This window comes from Falco punctatus (genome assembly GCF_963210335.1).
Source record: "Falco punctatus genome assembly, chromosome: 6".
NCBI lineage: Eukaryota > Metazoa > Chordata > Aves > Falconiformes > Falconidae > Falco > Falco punctatus.
This window is the reverse complement of record NC_137585.1, coordinates 7,290,657-7,316,870: the sequence shown is the minus strand read 5'-3', so window position 1 is coordinate 7,316,870 and position 26,214 is coordinate 7,290,657. Positions and strand designations below refer to the sequence as shown.

The 26,214-nt window shown below is 50.0% G+C and overlaps 2 protein-coding genes across 3 annotated transcripts in view; one reads left to right on the top strand and one right to left on the bottom strand.

The window, feature by feature from the left end:
• The first annotated feature begins 948 nt into the window (after positions 1 to 948).
• On the top strand, positions 949 to 15,295 carry ATP1B1 (ATPase Na+/K+ transporting subunit beta 1). Its single transcript, XM_080393697.1, has 6 exons — positions 949 to 1,319; positions 3,965 to 4,093; positions 11,132 to 11,287; positions 12,136 to 12,320; positions 14,173 to 14,253; positions 14,939 to 15,295. Exons 1-6 carry the CDS (start codon positions 1,220 to 1,222, stop codon positions 15,203 to 15,205), a joined length of 918 nt encoding a protein of 305 aa, XP_080249823.1. The 5' UTR covers positions 949 to 1,219; the 3' UTR covers positions 15,206 to 15,295.
• A 683-nt stretch (positions 15,296 to 15,978) lies between these two features.
• NME7 (NME/NM23 family member 7) overlaps positions 15,979 to 26,214 on the bottom strand; it is a 95,029-nt gene continuing 84,793 nt past the window's right edge. For both annotated transcript variants that reach the window (XM_080393673.1, XM_080393672.1), the window contains exon 12: positions 15,979 to 16,422. In XM_080393673.1, the coding sequence (XP_080249799.1) occupies positions 16,390 to 16,422 (33 nt within the window). In that variant the 3' untranslated portion in view covers positions 15,979 to 16,389. The remainder of the gene's footprint in view (positions 16,423 to 26,214) is intronic.

Sequence of the window (26,214 nt, the reverse complement as noted above, 5' to 3'; positions counted from 1 at the left end):
TCCTCCCTGGTGGGACACAAGGTAACGTCCCTTTAAGGTCACCCCGCTGCCCGCCCCCCGCGTCCCCGGGACAGCGTCCCCGGACTCTGCAAAGCGCAGCGCACCCGGCCGGGGTCGCGGGAGGCGGCTCTGGCGGCCTCGCTTGGGGAGCCCCGAGGGGGCCCCGCCGGCACGGGGAGGAGGTGCCCCCACAGGGAGACCCCGGGGCCCGGCGGGTCGGGCCGGGCAGCGGCCGCGGGGCTGGGGCGGGGATGGGCAGAGGCGTTTGTGTGCTGCCCTGAAGGTCACCCGCAAGGGCGGCCGTGGCCCGTTGTTCCCTCCCCCCGCCCCCCATCCCCGCCAGGTGCTTCCAGCGGCGGCCGCTCGCACGGAACGTTCCGCAGCCGCGTTACACGTGAGCGGGCCGTGGCGCGGCGGGACCGCAGAGAGGGGCGGGCGGCCGGCGCCGAGGGGGGAGGGGATGGGAGGCAGCCGATGCTCCGCGCCCGGCCGATCAGCCTGCGCGGCGCGGCGGGGCGGCCCGGCGGCCGTAGGAGCGGGGACCCGCAGGGCGCGGGGGGGCCGGTCCGGCCGGGCGGGGCCTTTGCGGCCGCGGGAACGAGCCACGCACGGGCGCGTGCCCGCGCCGCACAGGTGTGCAGTGCCCGCGCACACATGCGCACGCGGACGTGCCTGCAGCGACCGGCGGGTGCGCGGCCGCCTCGCGCCCGGTGCGCGTGTGCGCGCGGCGGGGCAGAGCCCAGGTGCGCGGCGGGGCGGCCCGGAGCCCCCGCGCGGCAGCCGGTGCCGCAGCCCCCCCCCTCCCGCTCCCGCCGCCGGCGCGCCCCCACCGCGCTCCGCCCGCCGCCGGGCCCCGCCCCGTCCCTGCGGAAGGCCCCGCCCCGCGGCGCTCTGTCACCTCCCATTGGCGGAGCCGGCGGAGGGGCGGAGCCGGCGGTGTATATGAAGGGGCGCGGCAGGCGGGGAGCGCGGCTGCTCTGTGCCCCGTGGGCTCGGCTCTGCTCTCCTCGCCGCCCGCCGCCGCTCCCGCCCGCCCGCGCCCCCAGTCGCTTCCCCTCCCCTTCCCCCGCCGGGCCGGTGCCGCCGGCCGCCCCGCAGCGCGGGCGGGCGCACCCAGAGCTTCCCGGTGCCGCGGGGCGCGGAGCCCGGCCGGGGCCTGCCCGCGCAGCCCGCCGAGGGCTAGCCTTCCCCCCGCCGCTCCAGCGCCCGCCCGTTCGCCATGGCCCGCGGCAAGGCCAAGGACGGCGACGGCAACTGGAAGAAATTCATCTGGAACTCGGAGAAGAAGGAGCTGCTGGGCCGCACCGGGGGCAGCTGGTGTGAGTGCCGGGCCGAGGGCGCCGGGGCCGGGGCGGGGGGCGGCGGCGATGCGGCGGGCACTGCAGCACGGCCCGCCCCGCCTCTGCCGGCTGCGGCGGGGCTGCGGCCCCCGGGGAGGGCGCCGGGACTGGGGCCGGCGCGGCCCGTCCCGTCCCCGCGGGGTGAGGGCGGGAGGTCCCGTCGTGTCGTGGGCGCCCTGCGGGGGCCGGGGCGCTGCCCGCCGAGGTGTGACTGCAGGTGGGGCCGGGGGTGAGGCGGGCGCGGCCCCCGGCCCCGCGATGGAGCCCGCGGCGGACCGACCTTGGCGAGGGCGCCTCGTCCTTGGGTCTCCTTCCCCCGCGGCTGGCCCGGCCTGGGAGCATCGCCGTCGGGGAGCCGGCACTCCCAGCCGTCGTCTGCCTTAGACCTCTGCGTGGCTGTTCTTTTTTCCTCCTTTTTCTCTGGATAAAGGGAACCGAGCTCGTTTGACCTCGTCGAGGGCAAACAATTGGCTTTTAATGCCCCCGTGAGAAGGAAATGGCCATGTGTGCATTTGTGATTAAATGCTCATCATGTATTTATTAGGTGCTGTACAAATAGCATTTAGACTAAGAGGCTTTTAACATTTTCTTTACGCAAATAGATAGCCTTCCAGTTGCTGCCAACCACAGCTGGTGTGCCACCCTTGTGCCGTTGAATTCGGCTCCTGTTGTAATGGATCAGCTGGAGGTGCCACATCCGGAGCCGCCAGCTTTAGCTCTGGCGGGTGGACTAGAGCAGGCTTCTGCTCTATCCTTACGTGAGCAGAATCGGGTTGTGGGTGCGCATGGATAGGTATTTTCTGCTCCTGAGGCACCAGGCAACTGCGCAGTGCTTCAAATGCGGAGGCTGAACCAGGTCCTTCTCCCAGACTGCCTGTACCTATCCACCCAGGACTGATTTCCATTTGCGGAGCTGATCTGCAGGGTGATGGTCCGATTGCTCTGTTAGAAGCCTACCTGTTGCAGGAAGCTTTCTCGTTCAACCCTGTCGTGCTCAGTTGCTAGACCCACTGTGTATTTGCTGAGACCTCGGAGTGGTTTTGACCTTTAAGGTGTCTTTGGTGTTAAAAGCATCCTGGCTGGGAACCTGATTAAATAAGCTACCTCCCAGCGTTTGCCTTTTGATGTTACAAAACTCAAAGGCGTTACGCTGCAGACGACAGCATTAATGTTTGGTTTGCTACAACAGCACCTCCTATGACCGTGCTCTGGAAAAAATTTCCACACGTCCCTGACGTCACAGCCATTTGCTTTACGCTGCCTGGATACCAAAGAGTGCTTTTAACTCCTGGAGCGCCACACTACTGCACCCAGCTCTGCCTTCCTGCCCTGGCTGCCTCTGGTGCACGTGAAGAAGATGAGGAGATGGAGTGCCTTTCTGACAGAGTCCCTCAGCCTCAGAGTCGCTGGCTGGCCCTCCTGCTTGCCTGTCTTTCATAGACTTGGAAGGAAAACAACCAGAACCACCTGCTTTCATCGGGAGGCTTCTCCAATGATGGAGCTTTTTTAGGAGGGGCTGGGGAGTGAGGAGGAATGCTTCCACCTACTGCTTCCTCCCCTTCCCTTATAGCTCCTTGCTTCAAGTCTTTTAAATAAACCACCTCTTTTTTTGTGTGTGTGATTAGATGAAGACAGTCCGAGATGAAGCAGACTCTCCTTCAAGTACTCCTTGGCCGCTGCACTGGCCTGCTTGTTCCTGTAGCCTGATTAGCATATAGTTGCTTGGCACGGTCTGGCTTATCCTTCCCGTAGGCGGCCTGGTGATGCCTAGTACGGCATGTTACTGTGCAGTTAATCAGTTGAGATAATCCTTGTAAACTGGTAACTGATACCCAGTCTGAGCTGTGCTGTGTCTCCAGGTTCTTCTCTACTCTCTGCTTCCCCCCCCCTCCAATTATTCTAGGCATCTCCCTGTAGACCAATGCTAAAATCAATCTCTCATTATGATGTACTTCACCTTTTAATTGGTACGAGCAGCGCTGGAGTGCCTTTGCAGACCCAAGGCTGGTAAATGTGTGGTACTGTGACACGTCTGAGGACTTTCCGATGTTTGAGTGTTGGAGTTGATTTGGGACCGAATTCTGCTCCTGTTGTCTGTAATGGAGGTGGATAGCCTGAATTACTAGGGGACATGAAGCTCTACAATGGCTTGTAAACCTGAATGAAACGTTTACTGTGGACTCTCCTGGATATAGCTCTGAGGCCTAGAGCTTTGGGAATGGGTGTCCTTCAGAGCATGCCCATAGTAAGGCTTCTGGTGGCTGGGCACTTGCTTTGCTGAAAGTTTGTCATCTGTGATGCTGTGTGATGGTAGTGCTGGGTCAGCCAAGGGATCCTTCAAAACGTGGAAGAATGCAGTTTAATTGCAGATTCCAACTCATGGATTTCTAGGTTTTCAGGGGCTCATGCTCCCAGCCCGTCTTAACAACTGGAATGACTTACGTTTCTGTCCGCATCGGGGCGTAATCTCACTGTTAATACGTGCCTCTGCAGCAGGGCTTGTCGTCTGAATTCAGTGCGCTGGGCTCTTCCTTGTGAGTGGTAAAAGTTGCAAGTTTTGTCCTGAAATGTGACTGCCTTGAGGGCTTGATTCGATTCCTCTTTCTGTTTGTTTTCTCTTGCAGTTAAGATCCTCCTCTTCTATGTCATCTTCTACGGTTGCCTGGCAGGTATATTCATTGGGACCATCCAAGTGATGTTGCTCACTGTCAGTGAATTTGAGCCCAAATACCAGGATCGAGTGGCACCTCCAGGTAACTAAATAGGAGGCCCATGTTTGACTTGGTGCAAGCTGTTCTGGGGAGGCGGCTTGGTTACTCACCTCCAGAAGGAGGATGAAATAAGCGTGTCGTTGCTGCAACACATATTTGTAGGGGGTGGGTATGTTCTCAGCCTTCTGTGTTAACAGTACTGGGGCTTGAAGGCAATCCTGCTAGAATTAAAAGTTGCATCACATAAAAGATGTCTCCCATCTGATATGAGCTCGAACCTGGATTGCTCCTCTTCCCCTAAACCAGAGTGATGGAGTGAGGTTAAGAGGCTTCACTTGGGGATGAGCTGTATGAAGAAGCTGGGTTCAGTTTATTTTTCTTCATAGCCACTGTGTTCTCATGGGTAAGTGAAGGGACAAAGGTACAGCGTTAGCTTTATCTGTGAAACTCGGGTGTGCAAGGAGAAAGGGGACAGTACCAATTCTGAATATGCTTAACTGGGTTGTGTTGGCAAACACTGAACTACGCGTGAGTGATCTGGAGTAGATCTACTAATTTAGATTTACTAATGGGCATTTCACTTTGTTCTGTTGTGGGAGGTTAACGGTGGGTCTTGTAGTTGCTGATGCATGAGCTATCTTCACTAGACAAAATAAGGCTCTGTTCAAAATTAAAATCATCGCTTGAGCAGTGTCTGTGGCCAGCCTGCCTTGGGTTAGGGGCAAATGGCATAACTGGCCCCTGGCGCAGGTTCCCCGCTCTGCCTGCTCGGGCTCTGCTGCACTGTCTGATTCCCGCCGCAGCCAGCGGCAGCTCAGAGGGGGGGAGCTGCGCAACTGCTGCTTTCCCACATTACAAATGACCTTGAGGCTGCTTGGCACTGGGGATGGTAATGATCTGTCTCCGGTTGCTCTGTAAAACAGTTCAGAAGCTTTTAATAACAGTGGTATTTAAGTGACAATTGTGAGGCTGATGGCTTGTAGCTACAGAAGTTGGCTCTGGTGTCGCATGGTGTCTTACAGCCGCACTGTCTGCAGTGCTATGCTGGGATTATTCCCTGCCCTAACAACACAGGGAACCTTACCATCACCAAATGGTGTTATCTTGGCAAAGGGTCGTTTTCCAGATAATTGCTATTCCACCAGCACTTTTTGGAGACAGCAACTGCTGTGTTGGTGCGTGGCACGTGTCAACATACCAGCACGGCTGGGGTAAATGCTGTCTTAAGGACTGAAAGTGGCTGTTTCCATCTCTGCAATGGGCTCTGACATTTGCAGGAAAGACTAAACTGTCACTGATACTGCCCAGAGCCGCTAGCTGCATCTGAAAAGCCAACATGGCTAATGGTGGAGTAGTTATTTTAATAGTGTGTCTTTCCCCGGCTGAAGCCCAGTGGTCTCACCAGACATGAAATAATTAGTGAAGAAGCCCATGGATCTTGGGTCACATCCAGATAGACCTGCTGTTTAGCCTGATGTCACATAATTACTCATTCTAGGTAAAGTGTTCGCTTTCCGTGTAATAGCAGTTTGCAATTTCAATTTGAAAGCAACTCTGTGGTAAAATTTCCATGTGAGATTTCAGCCTGCAAAGGATTTTTATTCATCTTTTAATTGCATACTGCACCCGGTTTTCTGGGGCTTAATCTTTTTTAACCAAAAAAGGGAACTGGATTTTGAGACTCTTGTAGCATGTACTACAGAAATCAAAATGTCAAAATGGAGGAAGAACGAAAAGGTCGTCGGAGATCTTTGTAATGGGCTTTCAGGACGTGCACTGAAATCAAGGGGAAGGAACAAAATCTAGTTCCCTAAATGTGACAGCAGGCAGCCAATAAACAAGGGGTTTGAACCCAGGTGTAATAGCATGTACATACAAGTTTAAAGAAATAATCGCCGGTTAATAGCACAAGGTCCTCTGCAGGGCATCACGTGACAGATCTTTGTACAGATGTGGATGAGCCGGGAGTAAGGCATGGTGGGGGCTGGCTCTTAATACCGCGTCCGCTCCTTATCCTGTAGCACAGTGGCCGTTAGACCACAAGTCAAAAATAGCCTTTGAATGCAGGCTTTGAGGCGGCACTGCGGGGACTTGCTGCACTGCTGTGTTTGGGGGGTCAGCAATCCCCGCGCTCCCCTGCGCTGCAACACCTCTGCTCTGCTGCTGACAGACACGAGTGGGCACATTCGCTCCTGCACTTGGTGAGCATCAGGCTTGATTTTTTTTTTTTTTGTCATCTGGGACCCCAGCAGACTATGAACTGCATAAAGTGGGGTGTTGTGCAATTCTAATTCCTGGTTCTTGTGGGAAGATTTGCAAGCAGAGTAAGTATATTGGCAGCTTGGTAAGAGCCCTGGGTTTTTTAGGAAGCTAGAAAACACTTTTATTCTTACTACAGTGCTCTGTCCTTCCTGGGCAGTCACTTTTGTGTCAGCCTGAAATGGCTGGGAAAGGGGAAACTATACTTCAGGATTTTCAGGAGAAAATGCGGTAGGGGCTGCTATAGTATCATTCTTGCTCTGAAATACAACAGATTTTGTAACAGCAACAGAACCTACAGGATGTTTTATTGAGTTATTGACAGGGGTATGACACTGAAAGCCATAAAGCGCTATTTTTGCAACCAAGTGTCATTAATATGGTAATTGGTTTCAGTATTGAACACAACAGGAGTGTTCTGCTGGGCTTCAGGGCAGGCTGAGTTTTTGTACCTTTCCATGATACTATTTTTTTCCCTCCTCTTTTGTCTTGGGGGTGGGGGAAGGGACAGTGCAGTTCACCTTGTCCAGCCTTACCATTGCGACAGCCCCAGCTCCCAGTTCCACGTGTGCTGCCGGCTCAGGCTCTGCTTTAAGCACAGAGGACTCGCCCTGCTAATAGGGAAGGGTGAGGGTATTTCCTCTTAGACACCGTGTACTGTGTGTAGAGAGGAATTCCGTTCTCCTCCCCTCCCCACCCCAGTGTGAATCGGGCTGTGCATCCTGCCATCTCGTGGCGTGCATCCTATGGCGCCGCATCCCACCCCTGGGCTGGGGGGCGGGGGGCAGAGCTCGCTGCTGCCTGGGGCTCTTGAGGTGGCAGCTGCAAGGAAGAAGCCCTGCTCAAGCCAGGAGATTTCGGTGTCCCTGCTTCAAGTGTGCCTGGGCAGTGCGTCATGGAAAAGGCAGCTCTGGTGTGTCCCCCCTGCTTGGCTTATTTAGCTGGGGTGGTGGCAGGGAGGCCCCAGGGGGTGTGCGCCGCCTCCCGTGAAGCTGCACTTGCCCACTTCTGTCTCTAGCCTCAGCGCCCATGTTCAGAAAGCCCTCTGAATCTCAAGCTTCAAGGATGTCATTTTTCAGGCAGACTCTGCTGCATTTGTAGAAAACTTGCACCTGCTTTTTGCACTTGGGGGATGGGGCTGGAGGGTGACCGAAAGCTTGGAAGGACATTGCTTGGTACGGAGGTTTTCAAATTTACAAATTTCGTTCAGCGAGCTGGGGGGGGTGGTAAGTAGAAATGGTGTAGTGATCACTGTTTGCCATCTGTGTCATCCCAGGAGCGTTCAGATTCGTTCTGCACAAAGATTACACGGAACTTGGAAACTAGCATTGCATGATGAGCAGGAGTGGTTACTGTGGACTTACACAACCATTCCTAGTAACAAGCCTGACTTCCCAGTTCTAGTTTCTTCCTCGTCACCCTCAAGACACTGTTTTTTCTGAAGTCCTGCACTTGCAGCTTAGAATGATAAAATCTATATAGAAAGTCTGGTTTTAAATGAACTCAAATAAATGTGATTTTAATATGCAGCAGTGTTTTGGAAGTGGAACTGCAGCTGAAAAATTAGATGACTTCACGTGCAGTTTTGGTGTCTTTGTACATCCACAGAGTTAGAAAGGCAACAGAAGGTGGTGTCTGTTACCAAGTAAAGGCGTCACTCATCATTTATGTGGACAGTCTCAGTCAAGTGAATGCAAGAATCTTATTTCCTAGCAATGCACTCTTAAAAGCCAATTGTGGAAATTTTCTAAAGTAGTTTGTCAGTATTTTAGCAATAAGTCACTTGATTGTTCTGTGTGTGAAGAACAGCATCACCACACATGACACCACGGTGCATCTGTGGTAACGGCATGAGATGCAGAACTGAGGCAAACGCAGGTTATAGTCTGAAGATGGGGAGAGGGCTCTTTAGACTCCTGGCTATGAAAGCGCTTGAGGCATTGGGTCATCTGGCCCTTCCCCCATGAGACTTGGTTGTGAATGGCCTCCTCTCGTGTGCATGGAGCCCTTAAGAGGCTTATTCATGCCTGTCTCTTACTGGAGCCACTTCTTCAGGTGTCTAGCAGCCCAGGAATGGCTCAGGTGTGTGGTTTTTTCTTGTCTGCTTGGGGTTTTTTGCCCCTACTTGCTTCAGTTCCCCAGTAGGGATGAGAGGAGGTTTTGGAAAGGTTACAGAAGTTTTCTGCAGAGGTTACTTCTCATCATACCAAATCAACATGCGTGTGGTTTTTTTTTTTAAGCAAGACTGCCCAAGAAGGACTCTGTGATAGTGCTGCTCTGACAACAGCACTGAAGCTTTTATTTTGGCTATGGGATGTACAGATGGAGAACAAAGAAGGGAATGATAGATGTGCTTAGAGCTTTGCTTCTGGTGCAGGCATGTGAGAGTGGAGGCTGCATTGGAAGCCAGTAATATATTTTTAATCAGGATAAAGCTATTTTTCATAACAAGGCTTTCATCTTCACAAAGACTTCCTTGCTCTCTAAAGAAAGCACCCGCTGTGTCAAAGCCTGGCCCAGTCTGGTTCATCCAAGCACCTGTAGATGCCCGCGGTGAGGGCCACGTGTTCGGGCCGTGCAGCCCAGTTATGGCCACAGGCCAAGTCTACCTGGCAGAAGGGGTGGCTCTCCCATACGTTCAGCTGGTATGGCTGCACGGAGGTGCTGCTTGGGCGTCGGCGCTGTTCTGCGAAGATCTGCAAGGCAGGGATGCTGTGGGGTGGGTGCCTGTTCTGCCAAACAAGTCAGTTGTCTCCTGGGCGGAGGGTGTCTTTGGGCTGTGTGTAGCAGTGGCTGCTCCCCTGACTAGCGAGCAGGGCTGTTCTGCTGGGTGGCTTAACGTGCCACAGGGTGGGTATTCCTGACCCTCCCCTCAACTTTGCCATGGGTGCTTTTATGCATTGCCACGGAGAAGACAACAGAGGAGGAGAGTTCCTTCATTGTAGAGGTCCTGAGTGAAACCAATAGCTTAACCGCCTGCCTGAAGCTTAACAAGCCTGGCCAAGCTTTCTTCATTATGATATTTATACACTTGAATGACACACCTGTAACCTGAACTCTGGAAAGGGCAGACCCAAGGAGAGGAACCAAGGCCTGGCTTGCTGTTGCAGCAATTCCAGATAGCCAGTGCAAGGGACTGAGCCTGTTGGCTTCCCAGCTGAGTGGTAACATGAGGAGGGCTTGGCAGGATGGGATTCACATCCCTTACTAAAATTGAACCCAGCTTACTTATTTTATATAAATATTTATAACTGCTTGTGGAGCAAGGAAGCAAGTAATTGCTTGAAAAGGGGTTGAAATCCACTGAGTTTGGAGGGTAGGACATAATTCTGCCAAGGGGCATAGCAACTTGCTTCTAAACGTGTGATGCTCAGTCTGGTCAGTTTGTACCAGAGGGAGTTTTGAGCGGTTAAAGCTGCTTCCCGGAATAAAACCTGAAACCCACGAGCTCCTTGCTGGGTGTCTCGCAATCTTTGGTGACTAGGAGCTGCGTTTAGGGGAACAAAGCTAATCTTTGTCCTAGGTTACAAATTCCAACTCGGTGGGTAGTGGTGGCGGGGGGAGTGGTGAGCTGGCTTGAGGAGGGACTAAGCAGAAGCAGTCAAGTGGCTTTGGAAAAATCGCTGGAGTCACAAGCTCTCGTGGGCTGGGGCCAGCCAGCTAAGCTGCCCGAGTTTTGCACCAGTGGAACTTGTTGGCAACAGGCTTGTTCTGAAAGCTGTCAGAGCGAATGCCGCTCCCCTGCTCCTTTTACTTGTTCTTGCTAAAGTGAAGGTGACAAACTGAACACAAGTCAAGACCTCAGTAATTACAGTGGCCACCACAAAAGCAGCATGAACCGCAGCTCTCATGTCTGAAGTTCAGGGTGTTAGCCACGCATCAATGCATTCAATTAAAACAAAGCTAACATCGCGCAGGAGCAGGTATTTCCAAGTCCCAGAACGAAGAACCAAGGGGTTGGTACTTTCCATCGTCCATAGGTATCACTAGTATCTAGCCCCTTCTCTTTTCCATATATTCTTTTTCTATTCATCCTCCTGAAGTCAGAATGTAGGAGAGTCTTTTAAAAAAACATCCCTCCTGTGTGGTGAAATTTCCTGCTTGCTCGCTCAGCGCTGAGCTTCTGATGGGAGTGCTCAGAAGGCTGTTTCTGCAATCAGAAACACCTGGTCAGGGAGCGAAGACCAGAGAAAGCGATCGGGCTGGTGAATTTACTGAGGAAATGTCTCCAGCCCTGCGTCCTGCAAGGGAGACCAGACAAAGGCAATGTCTGGTGAGTGACCCCACCTGATGGAGGGAACCTCTCTTACTGTTTGTGAGCGGGCAGCTGACGTACCCTAAACACTTTGTGTTTGGCTGGCTACACACGTGTTCAAGTCTGTGTTTTGCAGACTATCAAGTCAACCTGTTAGGGATAACTACCCAGGAGTAGGCTTCTGTGGGACTTTATTTTGTGCAGTTGGTCTCACAGGCAGACAGCTTTGTCCTCAGGGAGGAGGCAGAAGCTGGCAGGGGACCTGTGGTTGACTGTTTTTTCTTCAGGAAAACCTTGACTTGCAGCCTCCCTTCTGGGTTTTGTGATTTTTATCTGCTCAGTGATACAAGCAGCATGATGAATATTCCAGGCTGTTGTTGGAAAGAGGAGATAAGAGCCTGTCAGAGCCTCCCCTCTAGTGAGCATAAGCTGTTTTGTGCAAGTCCTGAAGTCTGAGAAACAGAGATCATTAGGGTGAGGTATGTTCTTGGTGTGCATTGCATTGCCCAGAGGCTGTGGAGCTCTGAGGTGTGCTTCATGTTTCTTCCTGATTTTGCTTTTCTTAGGACTGACTCAAGTCCCTCAGGTACAAAAGACAGAAATTGCCTTTACTGCCTCCGATCCTAAAAGTTTTGAGCTGTATGTGAAGAACCTGGAGAAGTTCTTAAAGGACTACAGCGCTGAACAGCAAACTGAAAGCATGATATTTGAGGACTGTGGGGGTAAGTCTCGCTTGTTTCCTGCAGCTGGGGGCTCTGCCACATGCCTCTGCGTTGGGTCCAGCAGCAGCTGAGGGTGAGCAGCGGTGGTCTCTGACTGTTCCTTTCATTGTAACCAAGGACACATTGGTTAACTGGCCTGCTGTGGTTTCAGCTCATTAAGTTTGGACACACCAGACTTGGCCAGGGATGTCTCTAGAAGCTTCTTGCAGGGGTTCTGTATGGTTGGGAACACCCGGATTTCACTTGGAGCAAGGTGCAGCTGACACTCAAAAGCACGTGGCGCTGACCTTATCCTCTCTGAAAGCCACGAGAGTTTTACTGACAACTTGGCTAAATCCAGTGTCGGTTTTCTTGGTGCAGTGCAGCGAAAGATCTGGGAGGTACTGACCGTTAACACATTGTATGTTATAATGTGAATGAGACTGTTCCCGCCTAATATGTGCATATAAAATCCGAGGGGAACCAGCTTGTAAAAGCTGCCAAAGTGGATTGGCATCTTTTTTGCCAATCAGACAAAAAGCTGAGCCAATGGAGTACAAATGTGTCTGTTCTCTTGTTGTCTGGAAGAATCCTCAGTTAAATTAAAAAAAAAAAAAAAAACACAAAAAAAAACCAACAAAAAAAAAAAAAAAAACAAAAAAAAAAAACAGAAAACAAAAAACCCACAAACTTGCTGGTCTGGGACCGGCTCACGTGTGGGGGGTGGCTGGGTGCGGGTTGGTGGTGTCACTGACCTGCTGGGACGAGGGGGAAAGTCAAACTACACAGCGAAGCGTAAGTGTTGCTGTTCCTGACATGCGGAAGCTCGCGTTGCAGATGGTTGTCTCTTCATTCCCCCACTGTAACAGAGATGCCCGCCGATTACAAAGAGAGAGGACCATACAGCGATGTCCAGGGCCAGAAGAAGGTCTGCAAATTCAAACGTGAATGGCTGGAAAACTGTTCTGGAATAAACGATCCCACCTTTGGGTACAAGGATGGCAAACCGTGCATCCTTGTCAAGCTCAACAGAATTATCGGCTTCAAACCTAAGGCAAGTATCTCTTCGCTTTCTAGCAGAAGCCCCTGATAAGGAGGGGGGGTTGGCTGCAGACTCGCTGTGCCTGCTCTTCTGTCTCTGGAGAGAGAGCAGTGTTAAACCGCTGCTGCAGAGGACAAATTGTGAGACAACAATCTGAGTAACTGGCATTAAAAACACTTTCCATTAAAAAGCAGTGAAAGCTGATAACAAGTAGTAATGAACTCACAGTGCAAACTCCTAGTTATTTATCTGGTAACTTTTGAGCCTGCTAACTGAACTGCTCGAAACGGGCATTTTCTTCAAATGATAAAACTCATTTTAAGTTCCTGTGTGCTTCCATGGGACCCTCCCAGACTGACTCTTACCTGTAGTAAGATCAGTACGTTGTGTCATGCCCGGATCTACTCCATTCTTCCCTCAGGCAGTGCAGAGTTGCCTGCCTTGCTAAAACCACTTAATTAAATGAAGTAGTGCTAATACTGACTATTAGACTGAAACACAGGCTATAAAGCATAAAGTACATTCGAGAGTCAGGCACACCTCTTGCTGCAAGAAAGGTGAGGAGGTCTTTAGGTTATTTAATGCAGTTTCTCAGATGCTGTGGGATGTCTCTGTCACCCGTTAACTCTGTGCTGCTGCACCTGAAGGCATGTTTGCAGTAATGCTGAAGGATGTTGATCTGGACAGGAGCGGCTTTTACTTCTAGGGTTTTTCCCCAACACATGTGAACGCTAGGAGAATTCCCGAAGAGTTCAGTGGCAGAGCACATGCTGTTGAATGAGGTGGCGTGCAAAACCGCCACTCCACCTTCTGGGTGGCAAACAGCGCAAGTGCTGTGCTAAGCCGCCTTCTGCGCCATCCCTCAGCGCGGCCGAGGGTGGGGATTGGTGCTGTCTACCTAACGAGTTGTGAGGAACGTTTTTCTTTGAAGGGAACCTGCCCTGTGCCAATGGAAGTTAGTTCGATGTTGGCTTTTCTGATCCCGGGTGGAAACAGGGGGTGCGTTTTAGCAGGAGTGCACTGTGCTTGGTAGGTGGTGGCTGCAGAAGAGGAGGACTTGGTGTGTTCCTCCTCCCTTCTCTGCCGCAGAGTTCTGAACTGCCCCGGACGGCGTCAGGCAGCAGGGTCTAGTCAAGGAATGACTTCACATCTTTCATTTAGAAAGGACGCGTGCATCCAAGGCAGTAATTGTTTTCCTTATTCATGCTCCAGCAGAGACCATGTAGCTCCTGTGCCGGGTGAGGGGGGTGTGTAAAGTAGATCTGAGACTTGCAAGGTTGTGAAGGAAAACTACTGCAGCTGTTACGAGACCAAAGACCAACGTCGAAGTTGGCACTCCCACCTTCCCCCCCACATACTTGGAGCCTTTGTCCTTCCTTGTAGCTGGTGACAAAGTTCAGCGGCGTCAGGCTGTGGCTGCCACTTCTTGTTCTTTCTTGTGCCTTTCCAGCCCGATCTGCACATCTGGCGGGCAGGTGGCAGCTCCGCCGGCAGCGTGTCTCCCTGCTGCTGCCCGGGCTTTGCGCAGACAAGCCCCACTGGCTAGCACGCTGCTGTGGAACACTTGCCCTAGTGACAGCACGAAATTAAAAATACCCTGATTGGCTTGCCTTGGTATCCACGGCAATCACAGCGTGAGAGCAGACCACAGGTCTGCTTGGGTTAAGTTCTCCTGCTTCTGGTTGTGTGACACGGCTCATCTGTCCCAAGAACCACCGCCAAGAGCTGTTGCCTCTGAAACTGAGCTCGAGGGGATTCCAGTTAATGGCACGGCTTTGGTACCACCGACCTTTGCTGCTGCAAACGAGCTCCAGTCCATAAAGAAGTGTCCGGTGTGTAACATCTCGCTTTGGGTTTCTTCTAGGCTCCGGTGAATGAGAGCCTCCCTCCAGAGGTTATGGCAAAGTACAACCCGTATCTCATCCCCGTCCACTGCACCGCCAAGGTAAGGTGAAATACAACAGAGAGCTGGGAAGGGGCAGGGGAAGCCTTAGTTTTTATGCAGGTGTACTTACCCCTCTCTGCCTTTCCGCAGACGGCGGGGGTGGCTCTCTCTTGGGGTATCTCCCCCTTCAGAACAGTTTTTCAAAATCCCACTGGTGGCGGATGGCAGTTAGCGCTGCCCTCACAGGGAGGGGCGAATGCAGGGCCAGACAGTGAACGGTGTCCTCAAAAATTGCTTCCAGGTGCTGTACTGAGCCCTTAGCAGGGGTGGCAGGGAGAGGGGCTCCAGGGAAGAGCTACTTTATTTGGTATTGTAAAGCAGCGGAAAAACAGTGAATTTTTTCTTTTTTTAGCCAAAGATAGTACAGTGGTGGGACAGGAAGCTGCAGTGGTTTCTGGATGAGTATGAGGTTTTAAATTTATTTTTAATAAAAAAAAAGTAAAGAAAAGCCCTTTTCCTGGCAGATGCATACAGAGAGGTGCTTACTGTGTTGCTACTGGTTAGACAGCACTTAAGTGTCCCCTCTGCCTTTGGGACATCCTCGTGCTGCCACGGTGAGGGTCAGTGATGACCCAAGTGAGGTCATGGCCTTGGTGAACAAGAACAGACGCTGCCAGGGAAAAGGGTTGCAGCAGGTGGAGTGTGAGCGACTGTCACTGTTTGTTCTTCCTTTTCCCACCTCTAGAGAGAGGAAGATGCAGACAAAATAGGCACAGTGGAGTACTATGGGATGAGCGGCCACCCTGGCTTTGCCCTGCAGTACTACCCCTACTACGGCAAGCTCCTGCAGCCGCGGTACCTGCAGCCACTGGTAGCAGTGCAGTTCACCAACCTGACCTACGACGTGGAGGTGCGCGTGGAATGCAGGGCCTACGGGCAAAACATCCAGTACAGTGACAAAGACCGCTTCCAGGGACGCTTTGATATTAAATTTGACATAAAAAGCAGCTGATTGTAAGCACAACTCTCTTCCCACCCCCACCCCCTCCTCCTAGCCATTTAAAAAGGTTTAAAAAAAAAAAAAAAAGAACAAAAAAGAAAACCTACTAGTCTTGAACAAACTGTCATACGTATGGGACCTACACGTAATCTATATGCTTTACACTAGCTTTCTGCATTTACTAGGTTAGAATGTAAACAAAGTGTAGCAATAGCGACAAATATTTATTCTACTGTAAATGACAAAAGATGACAAAATTGAGCCTTGGGACACGCCCATTTTTACTGTAAATTATGATTCCATAACTGACTTGTAGTAAGCAGTGTTTCTGGCCCCTAAGTATTGCTGCCTTGTGTATTTTATTTAGTGTACAGTACTATAGGTGCATACTCTGGTCATTTTTCAAGCCATGTATTGTATCTGTTTTCTACTTCTTGTGAGCAAAGACTTTTGCTGTCCAAGGTGTAAATACTCAATGGGACTAGAACTGGCATGATATTTCTCATTATTTTGTTCCTTTTCAAAGAAAGGCCCACCTGTGAGACTATTTAACAGCACTCCATAAGGCTTCTGACTTTTCTGTGGTGTTAGGGTATTTTATTTGGAGGGGTGGCAGGGGAAACTAACTTAAGTGAAGTTAAAGAGAATAGATGATTGCGTACTGTGCTTCGTAGCGAATGCTGCCTCTCTCTCCACCTTTTCCCTCATCCTCCAGTATGTTGTGTGAGAGGCCGGGTCAGACTATCACTCTCCTCGGTGATAGGCATAACTCTTTGCTTTGTATATTTTTCTTTTCTTTCTTTTTTTTTTTTTTTCCTGCTGGAGGCATCGCACACTGTGGTGCTAATGTCTTTATTGAATGTTTTAACCATTTTCATGGTGGAAGAATTTTATATTTATGCAGTTGTACAATTTTATTTTTTCTGCAAGAAAGTGTAATGTATGAAATAAACCAAAGTCACATGTTTGAAAATAAATCTTTATTTTAAACTTTATAAAAGCAATGCAGTACCCCATAGAATGGTGTTAAATGTTGTCTAAAGTGCAAAACTCTATGTTCTAACATGTAATACTAGCCAGGAGTACAGTGCTCTTGTTGATCTTGTATTTCAGTCAGGTTGAAACATTGGACAAATAAATGAATGAACACACTGTTCTGTGCACATGTCTTTCATGTTGGGTGAGGACAGAGGCTGTTAGTTGTCCAGAATCTTGAAGAAGTACTGCACCTATTTCAAACAGAAAATAAATCTTTATCATTTCTGGAACGTCTCAGCCAAAGGTAGTTGAAACATCCACTGGGATTGCCTTAAGCTGCTGCTCCCATCTGGGAGCAAAGGTGTTGCACATCAGTGCTAGGACCGTGTGGGTTGGTGTTGGCAATCTGTTCTCCCCTCTCCCTGGGCGGTGTTAGTGGCTGCTGTGGTGCACGTGCCTGTGATCACGCTGGTCTGGCACCCCAGAAGCCCTCGGCGTGTTCACCTTTACTGCACCCTCACCGTGCCTGGAGGCACAGGCCACACACACACTAGTAGTAACTACAGTTTACTTTACTTTCTAGTAGTAACTGTGCTGCAGGTCCAGAGGGGAGGGCACACACTACAGAGCTAAGCAGAAGCCATGGAGTTTGACGGCAGCACCGCATCCCGTGCTGGTGCTGGGCGCCGGCCGTCCCTGACGGGCTGCTCAGGCGTGACAGGACGTGGCAGCTGGCTTCCTGGAGTCAGGATCGCTTTGCACTGTGTGACGAGATCACCAGGGAGGATTTCTCTCTGTGAAGTGACAAAGCATGACTGTCCCAGAGCAAGCTGCTTGATAAAGCTTTCCTAGTTGGAATGCATGATACTGGAACAGCAAACTGCTAAACTTTTTGCCATCTGCTAGAGGGAAAAGCATAGTTAGGGTGTGCTGGGGTGGTTAGTGTGTGCGTTTGGCTGCTTCACGCTACTCCCAAGGAGCAGGAGCGAGCAGAAATCTGACCTTCAACTGTTTCATTTGCTGCTGTATGTTTATAGCAAGGCAAGGACTGAACAAACGCTGTGATTAAAGCGTGAAAACACTTCTGAAGGAAGCAGCACCTGCACAAGAACTGCAGGAAGGCCGAGCCGGTTTGACTCCCAGTAGTTGGTGGGTGCGCTGCCACCATTGCGGGGGGAATAGCTTAGGATTTGGTAGGATCCCCTACAATTCAATACAATTTTTTACAAAAATTCCAAAGATCCTCTATAATACCAAGTGCATGGTCTATAACTATAAAAAAAAATAATAAACGAACAACAAAAAACCAACAAGAAAACCACCCCCAATAAAAAATCAAAATCTCACAGTTAGTTAATTTATCTTCTTTTAATTTACTATGAGTGCAAAGTCCTAGCAGGAATTAGTAACAATGGTTTATTCCAGGAGCTGGGATAAACATTGTAGAAAACTTAAGGTGCCTGTGTTGGCTTCAGTGAGCAAGTGTCAAAAGGTGCTCTTAGCACCTACGGTTAGTAACAGTATACAAAATAAAGCAAAACCAAACCTTACTCCTCTCCCCCGCCCCTTCCAGTGCCACACAGTGACAGCCAGGATGACTAATGACGGCGGCAGCAGGGGCAGCAGCCACCCCAGCCACACACCCTGCCGCCACGCACTGCAAAGACCCAACTGTTCACAGGCCTCGCGACACCTCTGCCACCACAGGGCCACACGCTCCCCTGCCCCGTGGCCAGACCCGTCCGTCCCCCCGTTAGAACACTGCTGTAACCGGTCAGACCTAGCAGAGAGACAGCACGAAAAGGCTGCAGGATGGTTAAAAAAGCCAAACCCCCACCAAAACCCCAACACCCCCCCCTCCCCCGGACAAGCAGGTGTAGACTTTTGGCTGGGCAGCCAGCGGCACCAGGACTTTTGGTACACAACAGACTTGATGCTGAAATGACCTTTCCCAAAATGCTGCTGACACAGCCTCGCTGTGCTGAGCGGCTGCTCAAAAACCTGGGGGAACGGGGTCAAGATGTGACATTTTAGCAACGCAATTTAAAATCTGCCTCACTTTCAAGATTTTTTTTTAATCAGCGCTGTCGTGCCTGTGTAAAATCTGTTCTCCTCAGGAAGGCGTCGCTTTCCTTACTGCCTAATAGGGCAGCACGTTATAAACTGCCAGTTCGAACATGTTGTTCTTTCTGCCAGATTGGCTCAACATAGTTAAGTATAATTGTAGCCATTAAAGTGAATTTCATCTCTCTTCTTGCTGATAGAGGACACCTGCCTTCCATGGTTAGAGACACACACAAAAATACAAATAAAATAAAAAGCCGAGAGTGAGCCAGGCAGACACATTTACAGAACCTTTAAGGCTGCGTCTGCACGAACACTTGCACTCACACGCCAGCAGCCAGTTTTCCAGCTCTGAGCGCTGGCACTTCTGGCTCCTGTCCCCAGTCTGGCCGAGGGCGGCTGGCTGGCACAGGCCAGGCACGACCCTCGGTGTGCGCGGGGAGCTGTGCCAAGAGCAAAGGAGAAGGCCAAGCGCGGAGCAGGCTGCTCCCTTTCAGCCGTAACTCCGGGCGCAGCTGCAGCCTGGGGCCGCAGCCCCGCTCCCCCGAGCCGGGCAGGTTTCCTGGAGCTGCCTCTGCTCCCGCCGCTCCCCGCGCTGCTGGGTGATGGTCCGGCCCTGCAGCACACACCGACACCGGTGAACACGCCGACACCGGTGAGCGCTGCCCTCGCCCAGCTCCTGCTCACTCGATAGCGGCAACAAAAAGCATGGTGCTGTTCCGGTCCTTACCAGCCCTTGATTTTGTGCAACTGATCTTCCCAGGCCAGGAGGTCGAACAGCCTCGGCTTGCCTACCCCCGTGGAAAACCTCTTCCTCCTCAGTCAGTCTTTATTGGATCATTGAGATCCATGCAGGCTGTACCGGCAAGGCTCGGCCACCAGAACAAGCACACTACATACTGTATAACATGCAAAACTAGGTGCCGGTATGTTCTCTTTATACATAATTACTTCTATGTGGGTCAGCTGCCACCCAGCTCCCATTAAAACCAGCTGAGAGCTGGCGTATCTGTGGTACCTAGAAAGGATCCTCCGATCCAAGAACTTCCCCCCTCAGGAGCACGGCAGTGCTGAACAAGAAAATCCAAGTAAGGGCCATCTGTTACCCCACTCACACCACAGCCTGGCTCACACGACGTGACAGTGCTTTGCAAAAGAACCAAGGCCAAATATTTCAGCACTCCCAAGAGATCTGGGGTAGCGAAGAACCCATTCTAAAAGCACCAGGTCCTTTTCCAAGGGGATCCAGCGGGACTTGGGACGTACTTGCAACTGGGCACCCGGACGGGGGTTAGGTGTTCCAAAGCACTATGTATTTTAGGAAATACAGTTACACTCTTTCCCAGGGTCCAAGTACAGTACAAAGCGCAGAAAAGGGAGCTGTGCCTGTACGCAACATCTCAGCAAGCCTCACATCCAACCCAGGGCAAGTCAGCTTCTCTGAGCCAAGCACACCTCGGGTCGCTGCACAGCACCCAAAGGTAGCAGAGGACAAATCCACACCAGGAACTGATCTGGAACCAACCAAAGGCGTATCACTGATGCCACCCAAATGCTTTTCAAATTATGCTAACGTTCAGGCATGCTCAATCCTTCCCAGGGATGAAACAGGATTAAATTTAACATCAATACTCTCCTTACAGGTCCCTGGAACCATCTACCCATTTTGTAGCACACAGCTATGCCTGCTCTAGCTCTCGTTCAGGGACAAATAACAGTAACACTCAGGAAGTAATAACAGGTGAATAACTGTGACCTTCTGGCTCTGACTCTACAAACTGCTCCACCGAGGAGGAGCCGAGAGCTGCTTCTGTTCCATGAAGTTTTGCTTCAGTCACACATGCTCTCTGCAAAACTCACGTTAATGAAGCTGGCTGCTCCCTCTGGGTGCTTCCACGTGCTACTGGAAAGTTTCAGGAGTTAATACAGCAGGCAATAACAAAATCCAGTCTAATGCCCTGGCTGAGCACAAACAATTATCATCTGAACATCATGTGCCCTAAAAGCATGGAGAGGCCTGGCAAAATTAAAAAGAGGGAAGCAACTGAAATGAGGCAGCCATTCTTCCAAGGGAGAGCAAAGGATCTTGGTAACAACACAGGACCCAGCACAGACACAAAGTGTCCTGAAGATTTCAAGTGTAAGAATTACAGACACCTACAATTCTATTCTCCTCCTGCCCAGAAAACAAAGCAAAAAGCAGCGCTGATGGGAGGTGCCAGCTGAGCAGCTTTCGAGACAGATCTTTTGCCTACAGAAGGACAGACAAGAGCCACCCTGGACGGTACCAGTGTATCATACAGGCAGCATGACAGCTTGCCTAAAAGCAAACCCTGGGTGCCCCAGCGTTCATGGTCCATTCCCCTTGTTCCCTTGGGCTGGGTAAGAGACCCTGTTAGTATCATTCATGGCAGAAGCAAGGGGGCTGACGGGGAGACAAGCTAGTAGGAAATACGCTGAGATCACAGGTCCACTTCTCATCCATCACCAAAAAGGTGACAGCAATTTCAGTCCTTCCTCATCTCTGCCCAGCCAAAACTGGCAGCCAGGAGATGGAAGGCTTTTTCATCCCTGTGCTTATTTAAAGCCTGTCAGTCATCTCGGTGCCTTTTGCACAGCTGGACACTCACCAGTACCCTCTCCCCAAACCCACCACAAAACTGTATCTCCTTGGCTCAGCGTAGGTATCCAGGCACATGATCCAAAGAGTCTTTGCTGACCTAAAGTTTCAGCATCGGTACACTCTCCCCAAACACTCAGGTCTTACAATTTTTTACAGGTTATCTTAGTTTGAGGTCACTAGTAGGAACCAAAAATCTCTCTTTGCCCATGAATCTTGTTCGTACATCAGCATGAACCTGCCAACTCTGTTAGCACGTGCACTTGCTAACACCTAAAATGCATTTCAGCTACAGTTCACTCTGCTGACTCACAGACTAAATCGTTAGATTAACACACTGAAAACCCATGGATTCATACTATCCTTCCAGCCACAGGCAGTCCAGAAATAAAAATGGTTGTCAAACAGGGTCTACTTAGTCACTATATTATTTGTTCTGAAAATAAAGAATTATTTTCCCACACAAACTCAAAGAAGTTTGTTAAAAAAAAAAAAAAAAAGGGAAAGTTAGTCACTCCTGCCTCTCAAGCATCACGCACTGTAAGAAATAAAGCCGGTCAGGCTGCCCAAGGCAGAACAATTTGTACACATGCACTTCAACTGTCCAAGTTAATTTCTTAAGTAAACTGGGACAAAAAGCTCTATGCACCAAAAAAAATGAAACTCTGCAATGGAAGGTTTTATTAAAGAAACACTACAGGATAACATAGAGCACGTTCTGCTTTAGTGCTATGTGCTGTTAACAGTCACCTCAAACATTGCATATGGTTATGATCAACTCTGAAATAGAGTGAAAGAGATGGGCAAGGGAAGCTATTTAGAAATTGTACCATAAAATAGATTATTAGATAAATCTCAATTCCAACCAAGATGTAAATAAGAGTGCAAGACAATAATTCCTCACACCACAATCAAAACACCAAGCAAGCAAGTTTTATGCTATTTACTCTCTAATACTACAAGAAAAATAAGTGAATGCAAAACTTGTTTAAAATAACAAAGTGTTGTTTTTTACATCATACATAACTACTGTGCTGACTCAGATCACTGATTTCTGAGGTAGATACTTGCAGATTTAATAAGGAGGTACAAGTTCACTGCATCTCCCCATTCCATGGTATAAACCAACTGCTCAGTAGCTGGGGCTGAGCATTAGCCCAGGACTCTCCCACTCCTCCTTTAGCAACATCTTTGGTCACCATCAGAAGAGATCATTGGCCTGGTAGAGCCACTGGAATGAAATAAAGTGAAAGGTCCTGGCTCCCATCACACATGAAAAACTACAACATGACGGCGAGTACTGCTTTCCCAAGGATCCTAAGCAACTCACTGAGTCACCAGGATCACTGCCTCTGCACTTCACACTTGAAGAACAAACATCTTGAGGAACACTTGCCTGCCTCGAAATTGGGACTCCTGTGGGCCTCTTGCATGATGCCCTTGAACCCACCAGCTCAGGTACAGACAAGATGCTAGGCACACCACCACAAATGTTGATGCAAGCTGCAAACACGTCCTGAACACTGCATAAAAACACTGAAAAGAGAACCCTGCTGCTAGCACCTGAAGTATAAGGAAAGCCTGGTTTGGATGTGTTCACACGAGCCACAGGCATTGTGGGTGCTCCTCGCCAATGCTGAGCTAAGCTTCTCCAGCCCTAGCTGTTCTCTCAGACAGCACTGACGGCCATAGTCCTCACGAGCTCCCAGGTTACGGCCAATAGAGGAGGAAGTGGTTGCAGAGAGAGAACGAGGACGTGTTTGCACCCACATCACGGATTCAAGTGAGGATGGAAGCAACAAGCAAATAAATACAGTAGAAGGCAGCCAGTATTTAAAGATCTTCCTGAGCAACCAAGATGTTCTGCAGGGTAGTTTCTGGTCCGGGGACACAACGAGCTATGACAGGTAAAACAGTAACAAAATACCCTGAAAAAAACCCAACCAAACAAAAGCACCACACGGTTCACAAGTACTGGCCTTGCACGCACCATCACAAGCCCCTGCGTAGACTGTGGCTCCCTGTGCTCACAGAAAACATCCCACCAAATTAGTGCATAAATTCCCCAGTGTAGTGCTCAAAGTACCTTCTGAGCACCATCGCTGAATCTAGAAAGATCCATTCCCCTGTGGAAAGGGTCAGCATTAAGAGGCCAAGAGCTCGTTTCCAGTCTCAGCAGCCCTCTGCAATTTCAACATTCCTGCTGGGTGCTAAACCACGTACTGTCATGAGAGAACTAGACTCTTGACACCCAAGTGTCCAAGTTCCTATTCAGTAGCTGGACTGAGTGAGGCCGCTGCCAGAGAAAGCACACGGTTCCTGGGTTGTGGCTGGGCAGTCTCGGCACACTGCCTCTCCCCAGCAGAACAGCAGGAACTACCACTGACACCAACGTGGAAGGAAACTTGGCCACTAAGCACCTGTGACCACTTAGGAGAAGTGCCTCTTGCTCAGAGACTTGCCTACATATCTCGGTAAATCTCAGATATGCTTGAGGTTAGATCATTCCTGCCTATACACCAATGCACTTAGGGCCGAAGAGGGAGAATTCAGCTCTGACTGAAACCAGAAGATGCTCGGTGGCATCACAGAGCCCTACACTACTGCCACCGCCCTTGCAGGTGACCACTGCATTTTGTTCTGTGTTTGCACAGCTTCTAGCACAAGATCCTCACAGCCAGTGTCTAAGCCCTCAGAATTATCACAACACAAAACCAATACTGGTATGACACTACACTTTAAATAATTAGTTGTTATTACTTACGAAAGAAGAAGTGGTTTCTAGAGCTTGATAAACCCCGAACTCAAGATACCTCATGGTGTTAGCATCTATGAGAGACAGGAAATCTTGTTCACAGTCTTTTACCCATATTAACACATTTGGCTTTGTTTTTTTCTTCCCATGTTCCACATACATTTCAACACATGTATGCAGATAGCTGACCTAAGTTCTCCTCTTAATTACTGCTAGTTTACAGTACTCAGTCAAGGAAGTTGCACCAACGAGGGAAGGGGTAAACCCTACACAGAAAGTACCGCTATAGCTAATCATTTGCCTATTTGACCTCTGAGAGAGAGGTGGGAAGTGCAGCTGGCTGAGGTCAATAATAGCAATCCATGTAAAAATATGTTTGCATCCCACAGCAGTGTGTGCTACAGGACAGCAGTGCTTCTCCTACTCCAAAGAAAGGTGCGGGACCACTTGCTCAAGAAATGAAAGGAGATTCTGAGCTTTTACATGACGCTGTAACTACAGTGCCCCCGTACTGCTCTTGCTGTATAAGCTATGCCTCTGGGCTTTTTTCTCTCCTTTGCTGTAGTCTGCCCGTCACGCAGATGAGTTACAGCTAAACTGTTGCTATGCTTCAGCTGGCGGAAGAGGAGTAATGGGGAAGAGGACCTGGGCTTTTTGGTTCAAAATGAGAACGTGCCGAGGGGAAGAAAGGAAGCAGCAGCCTCAAAGACACAAACTGGGCCTCAGATGAGTTATCAAGAAGCGTCATGCCTTCCCTCTGCCTTGACCTCCCATCCACAAAATTACCTTGCTCAGCGCAACATGAACACGTGCCAAAAGCCAAGCCCTGTTTATCGCGTAGGTTACCTTCACGATCAGGTGAAACTTCAAGAGCTTTGGGAGCTGCTTGGTTCACACTCATTAACTTCTTTCTGGCACTTAGAAACCTCAGACTTGGCAGAACAAGGGGCAATTGGACCTCGGATCTTACCCAGAAGTGGAGGCACAAGAGCTGAACTATTTCACAACTCTGTTTAAACACATTTCTAGTTTGGTTTGCTTGTCTGTCCCACAAGTATAATAATTATACAACCTATGTTCAAAATTAGGCTGCAAGTGACCTGATACCACATAAATTATTTTTTTTAAAGCGAAATCACCAACATGTATTCAAAATCCATCCCTCTACTATTGCTATTTTTAGTTTTAATTTCTCTTCAGATAGGCCTAGGCAAAAAGATTACTTAATTCTCTGTACAAGTATATATACAGCATCAGGAAACGTGAGGCAGAATTCCAGTGCTGGCTAACATCCTCTGATATGCAAAAGCACCACCAAAGAAGATGAAGTTTTCCTACACTCCAGATTCTTTCCAACCTGTTCCCACAGCTGTTGGATAAAAAGTCTCAGGAAATTAAAATGGAGAAGCACTTGAATCATAACAACCATTATCTGACAGATCTTTCTAGAAATAATTTTGTACCAGGAGAGACTGAACTTTCCAATTGAAAGACAAGAATAGCTACTGCTTTGATGAAAACTTGCAAAAAAACCACTGCCAAAAATCAACCTCACCCAAACCCTCCACTTTTTATTTCTTTTCACTGGAGATGATTAAAAGCATCTTACCCTGGATTATGCAGCTCAGTATGGGCCCCTAATAAAAGACTTCACTGCAAAATTGCTGTATGACTGGCTGAAACAATGGCTTCTTTATTAATATTTTAAAGGCTCCTGAGGGAAATGCTGTACAGCTGAAATGCCCTCAGTGAAAGGTTCATTGCCATGCTATGCACTTCTGCTGTGTAATGTTTTACAAGCTGCGCTGCCCTGTGAATGGGGAGAGTTAGTTCTCAGCTGGCAAAGGCAGCTTGCATAATACCAGACAAGTTAATCGGTAACAAGCAATGCAGGAGACCTTTGTTCCAAGTGTGACATACACAAATTCCACACTAAGCACACTGACGCTTCTGGGAGTTACTCATTGACATGCTTTATTAAACTGCTTGGACTATACCTTGATGCACCACAAAGATTAGTTTAACAGAGCTGCATCCTCCTGATGCCTTCCATCCTCAAGTGCTGCACCATAACCTCAACCCAGGAATCAGCTCACTACTGGTACGAAAGCGTTTCCAGGGTGGATGGTAGCAAGCACCTTGCAGCACACCCCTGTGTGGAGACCACGGCAGTGGGCAGGCAAGGAAGCAGCGAACAGAAAAACGCAAGCTGGCAGCCAGCAGAGCGCTTCTGCAACAGGACTCTGGTTATGGGAAGCATTTGTCGTGTACCCCCCACCGCAAGGCAAGCACTCCCCTGTCCGCTCTGAACAGCCTGCTAACACACCACCCTCCCCCCAGCCTTCCCAAATAAAGGCAAAGGGAAAGGAGGCATAAGGCGTGCTTCTCCTGGCACTATCTGGAATGCCAGGCCAAGGACAGCTGTCTTCTAGCAGGTGGAAAACACACTGCACCAAAAGCCCAGGAGCAGCACAGCTCTTTACACTCGTCAGAGCATTTAGTTAATAGCGAGTCTGAGGAAAAAGATGCTGGTTTTCATCACCCACCGCACTCGCTCAGACAAAACACATCTGCTGAACTCGCCCATCCTGTCACCGCTTATCG

Coding starts and splice junctions, on each gene's coding strand:
- ATP1B1 (XM_080393697.1), top strand. CDS start 1,220: ATGGCCCGCGGCAAGGCCAAGGACGGCGACGGCAACTGGAAGAAATTC. Junction 1,320..3,964: donor CCGCACCGGGGGCAGCTGGT/GTGAGTGCCGGG, acceptor TTTCTCTTGCAG/TTAAGATCCTCCTCTTCTAT. Junction 14,254..14,938: donor CCGTCCACTGCACCGCCAAG/GTAAGGTGAAAT, acceptor TCCCACCTCTAG/AGAGAGGAAGATGCAGACAA.